The 8,419-nt window shown below is 42.3% G+C and overlaps 1 protein-coding gene across 1 annotated transcript; it reads right to left on the bottom strand.

The window, feature by feature from the left end:
* Positions 1 to 5,192: 5,192 nt before the first annotated feature.
* On the bottom strand, positions 5,193 to 7,562 carry LOC110032026 (U-box domain-containing protein 30-like). The gene has a single exon (XM_020735530.1). It carries the CDS (start codon positions 6,899 to 6,901, stop codon positions 5,555 to 5,557), a length of 1,347 nt encoding a protein of 448 aa, XP_020591189.1. The 5' UTR covers positions 6,902 to 7,562; the 3' UTR covers positions 5,193 to 5,554.
* Between the last annotated feature and the right edge of the window lie 857 nt (positions 7,563 to 8,419).

Raw genomic sequence — 8,419 nt, 5'->3', positions numbered from 1 at the left:
CTCGCTATCCATGCAAACATGCAAATGCAAATGCTAATGCAAGAAAATCAAAACATATAAGTGGTGATAAAGAGTATGCCATGAAGACAGTGACTGGAAGGAATGGGCATGCCGTAGCGGCAGGGGCCCGCGAAGAGGGTATACCGGTAAGGTAGTGACCCGAGGATGGGGATGCCGTGACGATAGGGGCCCGAAAAAGGGGTATACCGGTAAGGTAGTGACCCAAAGATGGATATGCTATGACAGTAAAGACCCGAAAAGAGGGTATACCGGCAAGGCAGTGACCCGAAGGTAGGCATGTCGTAGCGGCATGGGCCCGAAAAAGGGCATACCGGTAAGGCAGTGACCCGAAGGTAGGCATGCCGTAGCGGCAGGGCCCGAAAAGATGGTATACCGGTAAGGCAGTGATCCGAAGGAATGAGACTCAAGGAGATGATATCAATCATGCAGACAAGCATGTACATGCACATCCACAACATGCAAAAGAGCAAGTGGTAGGTCGATCCAAATGGAGCATCTGGTCAAACCAAAGTATTGTGTCTACCGGATTGGGGCAGCCGGCTGAAACACAAGTGATGTGACTGGTTTGGGATAACCGATCGAGGCACAAGTGGTGTCGATGCAGGTGCAAGTGCAAGATATAAGATGCAAGTGCAAGTGCAACGTGCAGGTGCAAGGTGCAAGGTGCAAGGTGCAAGGTGCAAGGTGCAAGGTGCAAGGTGCAAGGTGCAAGGTGCAAGGTGCAAGGTGCAAGGTGCAAGGTGCAAGGTGCAAGGTGCAAGGTGCAAGGTGCAAGTGCAGGTGCAGGTGTGATATATGACACACAATATGTAACAATGCAAGACACACTTATGCAAACAATGAGGTGCAAATGACCACACATTATAGCGAGTCACACTCGTACTAACGACCTCACCTAGGAAACCTAAGGTTTAGACCATTGGAAATGCGGCATCGCCGCCTCTTATCTTTTCCCATTTCGCGAAAAAAAAATGAAGAAGAAGAAGAAGAAGAAGAAGAAGAAGGCGCGATTCGGAGAGGTCGCGATGGATCGGGAGATGTCGGCTGGGCGCGTGCGATTGGGGAACGAGGGAGGAGCGTAAGTTTCTTTTGTTTTAACAGGAGATGAGGGCTTTTTTGTATATATATATATATATATATATTATATGGGAGAGGAGATGGGCTTTTATTATTATTATTATTATTATTATTATTTATATTATAATAATATTAATAATGTTATTATCCTTACAAGCTCTCCGCGCAATTTTGTCGAACACGTCCTCGCAATACAACGAGGGTCTCCCCTAAGCAAAATCGACGTCCCAGACGCGACCGCGCAGTCTGTTTCGTTATTCTAGATTTTTTTCGGACCATCTTTTCAACTATCGAGTCAACAATGATAATTCACATATTTTAAGCTTGCATGCGAAATCGTGGTGCAACGAGCGTCTTTTCCAAATGGCGAGCGTCTTTTCAACGAGCGTCTTTTCCAAATGGAATCGACGTTCTGAACTCACTCGTGTGGTCTGTTTCGTCGTTCGGGGCCATCTGAACAAGCTCGCTGGTGCTCAGGTCAATTCGAGTTAAATTCGTGCGCGGCGCGACAAATAAAACTTTTTGCCGATCACAGGTGGACACCCTATACTTATGACATCCAAAAATTGATGTCAACAATGTGAAAAAGAGCTATGTTGATCACACAATAATAGGAAGAGAGACTTTTCAACTAGCATACAGATGAAACTCCATCGATCGCACAAGCAGGCTGAGAGTCTCCAATTAGTATGTCGGGGAGCTCTGTAGATTGCACAAATATGTTGGGAGACTATCCGACGGACCACAACAACGCCAAAGGAAAGCTTTGTTCATCGTTGATGCCACAAATAGGTCGTGAAAATTCTGTGTTGGGAGAGCTCTATTAATCGCATAAACAAGTTGAGGAACTCTATCTTTTTCCTCATCTTAGCATATTTACAGGCTCAAAATGATTAAAAGATCCAGAAAAAAAACTATCTAAAACTGATCGATATCCGAGTTTTTCAGCGGCAACCTACACCGGTCGTCCGATTTCTCTCTATCAAACGGGCAGAATTCACAATTCGCATCAAAACTCAGTTTTTACGGCAAGTTCCGCCAGAATTGTGCCCTCCCTATGCGCTTGGTCAAGTTGTGCCAAAGTGGTCACGCCATCTAGACTGATCTTGAACCCCTGCTGTGGTTGCATCCCTCCATTAGATCAACCTTGCGCAACAGGCTCCCCACACGGAGTTTTCTCGCCTTCACACACAACAGCTTCCGTAGATCGCCGGTGTAGAACCCACCGCCGATTCATCGTCTTGCACGGATCAATATGACCCTCTTTGGCCCACACCTGAGGTCTGCTCCCTGGCCCAGCTTTAGGCCGCAAGCTCGATCGCTGACCCAGTCTGCCGACCCACTCTGCGCACCTAACCTTACCTCCAATATATATAAGAGTAAGAAAAATAAAATATTCCAATTTTGAGTATTCTTGGATGACGAAATTAGCCTCTTCCAAAAATAGCAGAAAACTGATATGCTATCAATAAATTCTCATCATTTGACACGGATATCGAGACACGACACAAATCTCAAAGCAAGTAATATTTAAACTTCAATTAAAAATATTTAGAATCTAAGTTTAACAAACTTACAGTCAAACTAACCGCCTAGACGAGACAGACATAATGACATCAAAATTAGTCTAATATAAGTTTAATCAAGCCTTGATCAAATGATTATGCCATTTTTAGGAAGCTCCAGATGTCCAATTAGAATGTCAAATAAATTCAAAATCTAATAAGTTTGTAGTCAAATCAAGTATCTCACAAAATGAATTCAACGAACAAAGATTACTCAATTCTGACATCGTTAAGATACTCAAATGTCTCTAAAATACCTTCTAATCAAGGCGATCTCTACGAGTCATCCGATAGGGTGCTCTAGATTCTTTTATTATTTGTCAGGAGGACTCTCATATACTCTATAAATAGAACCGTACCTCATTCATGAAAGGGGGCCTAGAGCTAGATCTCGAGCCTTATGATGCTCAGAGCTTGGAGAAGAAGGAATTGAAGTCCAAAGTTTTACATTAAAGGTGCAGCAAATACCACTCACTTCAGCAGCCACAGACTGCAATTGACCAACGTCTGCTGCACCTTGCTTGTTGCAACAAAGCCCCATACAAAATCACGATGTGCATTATGGAATCCCGACATACGCTGCAAAGGAAAGAAGCAACCAATGGAGCAATGCAACAATACACATTGAAGACAGTATAACAATGTATCCCCACAATAACTTGTCAGAACCATCGTACTCATGATGCAGTAATTTTATCCAGACTCTTGAAGCTCTCTCTTTGCAACCTACTATTATGACTTACGTGACCAACTATAATATATGTGGTTCACAACTTATGCAACTACCAACAATAAGCGACTCACAAACCTTATCAGAGTTGTTATGGCTCCCAACTCCATACTTCATAACCAATGAATATTATCACAAGTCAATTAGCTCTCATTTTTGGCCTCTGCGACCTACAAACATTATTCACAGCTCATGCAACTCCTAACTTCAGCTTCTAAGGCCTAAGAATGTTATCACAACTCATGCAGCTCCAAACTCTGACATCTGCCACTTGAGAACGTTTTCTACAACTCATGCAGGTTCCAACTTCGAACTCTGTGGCTTATGGATATTATTACAGCTCATGCTGCTCCTAACTCCGGCATCTGATGCTTAAGAACGTTGTTAAAGCTCTCCGTTATGGTCTATATGAGCATCTACTACCTACACGATCCACATCTCATGCAACTCCCAACTTTCGCCTCTGCTGCCTACAACTGTTACAACCGTTATCGTAGCTCACCAGTACAACCTATTTGGCCAATTACAACCTACATGGCTCACAACTTCTACAACTCCCAATAAAAGTACTTTGTGACCAACTAATTTTCCTAAAACAATCATCTACAACCCACATGACTAACCACTATCATGACTTTCAACTATGACATCTGTGACAAGCTGACACTACAACTAACATATAATACATTCAAAGTGGACTACTTTCACCATAGCAATCAACTACGGCTTTCTTGATCTGTTATGAACATAATTGTTGAAATACTGTTGTACATCAACTCTGTAATTCCAACTTTTCTAACTCAGAAGAAGAGTGTGTATGTGTTCTCTCCGTTTTCTTTTGTTTTGCAGTGTAATCTGCTGCCCTAGATTCATTGTCTAATCTTTTTTCAAAGCTCACTTAAGAAAAAAAACTCTTTAGCTATTGTGTGATAGGGCCAAGAGTCCTCTGCCTTCAGCAGCTCTGTTTTCCACTTTCTAGAGTTTTTCACATAAAAATTTAGTGTCTATACTTGTTACTTTAATTACCTAAGAATGTGTTGGATTCTCTTGTAATGCTAAGACACAATATAATCTCCATGCCAAAAAATTTTCGGCATGCATCAGAAAACAATCAATAGAAGTTTTTGAAAATTATTGTTGGTGTTGTTAGCCCTTTTCTTCCTTGAAGAGAAAGACCTTTCTTAAAATCAGCATACTTAAAATGATTGTAAGAAATTAACATCACAAAAAGTTTAAAAGACAATGCTCAACTTATAGTCGATTAAAAGTATTATGGTGATATGTAAAATTAAAGTTTGAATAAGAAAAAAAAGTCCAATGCACCGTCACAGAGATAAGAATTTAGAGGATCCAATAGTTTACCCTCTGAAATCACAACTCGAATTCTTGGCAGTTCTTCATGCTGGCTGACATGATATGTTTATTAAAAGTAGAGCTTTATATAACTGAAGTTAAAAAAACAATAATGTAATCCAGGTTCTCCCAATGACCCTCTTTTTATATATTTGGATCAGAGACTTAATAAAACCAAGCTACATATGGAATTCCATGGATAATAAAATACATTAGAAGGCCTAATGATTGGGACTTAATGACAAATTCAACGTGTACACTATTGGAGCAAGTTCATATCATCAGCCTGCACTGAGTTTAGTTAACTCCAGTAAATTTATATTTATCCGGATATACACTCTATCATGAAGTCTTATTTTTTCAAGGAGAATCCAACGCCATGAGATCAATCTAAGGTAAAAGAGGGAAAAAAAACAATCCATAGTATAACAAAAGATTCATATAAAATAAAGTTATAGAATTATCAGAGGAATCAATTACAACAAAAAACTGTATACAAAAATCCAGCATAAATGCTGAATCATCCCAAGGAATAAGCACATAGACATATCGTAATGAAAAGAGAGAACCATTTCCAACCTGTGAGGAAAACAGCACCCAATCTCTTGACCCTCATCAACTTATTGAGGAGGAGGCTGGCTTTTTTCACCTCTCAGCAGGCTACACAGATCAATTCTTCCTCAGAAGAAAGCAGGGAAAACACAGCAGTATTTATTATTCACCTCCTTATAATTTACAGCTGCTTTTGCATATTCAAAATGACCTTCAAATGAACAGCAACCAAAATAGATATACACCACTCTGCCACTCATTGAATTGTCCTCGTAAGTTTGCATTTTGAGATGAAGAGTGTAGCAGTATAATTCAAACTACAGAGCTTCAAAAGCTCAGCCGATCTCTGCTTCAAAGAAGGGCTGCAGCCGCTCTGAATAACAAGCAGAAGCTTCGCCGCCAAACCGGCCTCGACGGCGAGTGAGGCGCATTCATCTGGTGCGAGTTTGCACACACACCAAAGTATAGAAAGGGCGTACTGAGTACATGCTTCAGAAACCCTCATCAGAAGTTTCACTAAGTTGGGAATTGTCTGAGAACAATCCTTTAATGATGCCCGGCCTTCAGGAAGAGAAGAAAGCTCATCCAGGATTTGAAGAGCCGATTCCAAACATTCAGAACTCAAATGAGGCAGAAGCTCCACGAGCTGAGCAACCGCACCGATGCTCACCATGAGACCTCTAACCTGCTGTTTATGGTTGCAGATTGTCTTCAAGAGCCCGAGACCAACGGCGACCCCATTTGAGTGTCTCTTATCCTTGACGAGTCTCAACAATCCGACCAAAAGACTCAAGCTTGAGAGGATCTCTGAACGAAAGTTTCGATATTCCATCAAAAGTTCAATCAATCGAGCGCAATTGATCTTGGTATCCACGGTTCCCTCGTTGAGCATGTCAACAACAAGGGAGATTTTAGCAGGCTGCATCAGGCTGTTCCTCGCGTCGGAATCAAGCTGGAGGTTCACGAGAATGGTGATGACCTCGGATCCGACGGCATGGGAGGTGAAGGGGCCGAGGAGAGAAGATAGCAGAGTAACGCCGCCGGCGTCCGCGACGGCTTTTCTAGCTGCAGTAGAGTGTAAAGCTACGAGCTTTCCGAGTTCTTTAAGAGTTTGAATGCGAGCTTGGCCTTTGACCCGGCGTAGAGAGACCAGAAGCTCCGCCGCTTGGCCTCCGACGTCCTCGGAACGCTTCTTCATACGGAGATAGCGCTGGGAGAACCAAGTGTGGATGAGATGGTGAAGAGTTCGGTTTGGGGTGACGGCGTCTTCCCAAAGCTCCTGCATAGTGGTGGGGCAAGTCCGGTGACCCATTGAAAGCCATCTTTGGATGTTGGAGCGCTCGTACGTTTGTCCTGTGCAGAGCGTCACCGGATCGAGCATTGGATCGAGAGAAATAGGGCAGATGAAGACAGACGGAATGTCATCGGCGCCGGCTGGTTCGAGTTCCTCTATCATCTTCTTCAGATCCAGCTTCTCGCCAGAGAGCGCTCCACCACCGCCGGCGGCACCTCCCAAGATGCCATCTTTGACAGCTGTTTCCAGATCTAGAACCAGCCCGCCGCCATCCACGCTCCAGGAAGGATGTTGTTGGAACTGCGGCATTGTTCTCGGAAGAAATTTGTAATGCAAAATGTGGCCTTCGTGCAAGTTTAGGAAGAAGAGTGGAAGGAGGAGGAGATTAAGAAAGCTAGAAGTGAAAAGCGGAAGGAAGAGGGTGAGAAGCGGTTTCCTTTTCTTGTGCTTTTGGCTTCTTCGTGTGGTGTGAGGTGGGAGTACCAGATGCAGTCAAAAGGGAGGAGTGAAAGAAGAGGAAGGCTATCGTCATCATAACGTGCATCATAGAGTTATAATCTCCCACGCCCAGAAATCCAAACTCCCATTCCTTTTGATCTTCTTCTCCAACACTGTTCTCCAAGGCTCTCTCAAATCTTAAGCCCTTCTCTCCCCAATAGCCCCAGGCAGGTGTCGTCTAAAGGCGAAATGATCAGCGAGCAAAGCCCGCTCTGAATCGCAGAACAGCAAGAAAAAGAAAAGGAGGAAAAGTGCAGGACTAAAGATTATACTGGTGGTAGAAAAGAGAGATCAAGAACAGCCCCGTGATCCAGAAGAAATCACGGATCAAATCTGGGAGACTCTAGTCTTAAACGCCCACCTGACTGACCAAAGATTAAATTTTTTTTTCTTTTTTTAAATTAACAGAGAAGCCCAAACCTCCATGGGCATAACATACCCCTAACTATAAAACTGGTTTTTTGAAAACTATTATCAATGCAGAGAGAGAGAATGAGAAATGACAGTCTCAGACCTCACATTAGAAGTGGGACCACAGCCCGGCTTCAGATCTGCTTCTGAGTTTTCGCTCTTCCACTTTTCTCGAAAAAAAAGGAATAAAAAACGATGTAAAATAAGAAAATAAACTTAAGGTTTCCACATCCATGTGGTCTGGCAGGAGGTGACCGCCTATAGCCGGTGGGGATAATTGCCCATAGCCGGTAGATGGACGTAGTATCAGCGCGTAACCACACCCCACACGTGTTGATGTGCTGGCCACTTGCGCGCGAAATGACAAAGCCACCCTTGGTTTCCACATATAATTTCTTCTATACCCTCCATCGAAATCTGTAAGGATGGTCAAGCCAATCAAGAAAATTTCCACTGACCATGACTCCTTTTATTTGGTTCTAAAAGAAAAGAAGCCATGGCCCACCGCACGTTAGGGAGGTTATCAAATTACAATTATTATACTTTTGAAAGAGTACTTTGCTTTTATTTAAAGAAAAAAAATAAAAAATATTCATCTATTTATTTATCTACCTTTCCGTTTCTATTTTAAACATTTATAAATTTAAACAAAATGAATCTGAACATTACCAATGTTTTCGCTTCACTAAGTAACTAAGGGTCGGTTTAGGACAGCTGTAGCTTATCCAGCTTATCCTGATAATCTGTTGATAAGCAGCTGATCCGGATAATCTATCTGCATGTTTGGTTTGTGCTTATTGAGAACAACTGATTCTGAAAAAAATGACCAAACTGCCCTTGTTCTGAATAAGTTGTAGTTGTTTATTTTATGCTTTTTGGACACAGTTTATTTGAATTTTTTTTTTTACAAAATTACTA

The sequence above is a fragment of the Phalaenopsis equestris genome, unplaced genomic scaffold (assembly GCF_001263595.1).
Source record: "Phalaenopsis equestris unplaced genomic scaffold, ASM126359v1 Scaffold000873, whole genome shotgun sequence".
Classification (NCBI taxonomy): domain Eukaryota; kingdom Viridiplantae; phylum Streptophyta; class Magnoliopsida; order Asparagales; family Orchidaceae; genus Phalaenopsis; species Phalaenopsis equestris.
Note: the sequence above shows the minus strand (reverse complement) of the source record. Positions and strands in the feature narration are given on the sequence as shown.